Source organism: Penaeus monodon, chromosome 32 (genome assembly GCF_015228065.2).
Source record: "Penaeus monodon isolate SGIC_2016 chromosome 32, NSTDA_Pmon_1, whole genome shotgun sequence".
Lineage (NCBI taxonomy): Eukaryota > Metazoa > Arthropoda > Malacostraca > Decapoda > Penaeidae > Penaeus > Penaeus monodon.
In genome coordinates, this window is record NC_051417.1 from 14,295,846 (window position 1) to 14,296,527 (window position 682).

The 682-nt window shown below is 35.8% G+C and overlaps 1 protein-coding gene across 2 annotated transcripts in view; it reads right to left on the bottom strand.

Annotated features, from left to right (window-relative positions):
- Positions 1-682, bottom strand: part of LOC119593597 (eukaryotic translation initiation factor 4H-like) — a gene marked incomplete at its 5' end in the record, with an annotated part of 13,861 nt that overhangs the window by 707 nt on the left and 12,472 nt on the right. For both annotated transcript variants that reach the window (XM_037942551.1, XM_037942550.1), the window contains 1 exon segment: positions 449-632. In XM_037942551.1, the coding sequence (XP_037798479.1) occupies positions 484-632 (149 nt within the window).

Here is a 682-nt window from a genome sequence, read left to right on the forward strand (position 1 = left end):
ACATGATAGTGTATTTGCTCATTCTAACCTCATTACAATCTCCTTATCATGGAAATCTTGAAGTAAAATGCATACAATCTACTTTCTTGGGTAGTTAAGTGAACTACAGCAATAACACTAAAAATACTAACAATTTTGATATTATAGAGTTCACTGCAGAAATAGAAAGAAGTCTTTCATCTTTTCTTATGTGAAGCATATAAATTATCTAGACTATACAACACTAAAAAATAACTGATTAATAATATAAGGATGCTGCTTGAACAGTGCAAACTTACCTAAGCAGCACAAGTTGTCATAGAGAACATGAAACAAAAATTATATAACAATGATTCTCACTTAGTAATAAGGGGAAGATAGATGACATGAGTATGATGGTTTGGGAGATATATTATCTCACTAATGCAATCCTGACCCGAGGTACAAACTATTTACTATATAAACAAACCTGTTACAGATGGAGAGAGATGCAAGATCTTTAATTTACGCCTGTCCTTCTTGCACACCCTTTTCCTCGCGAGGCTTAGCTCCGCCGAATATACTGGATGACTGTGAAGTCTCCGCTTGCTGATTTACAGGATCCGTCTTGGTCCTTGGCAACAGCTTCAGCCTGGGCCTCTGAGACAGATCCTCTGTAAGAACATATTGAAAATTAATTAACACAAGCAAACCAATAAACCTG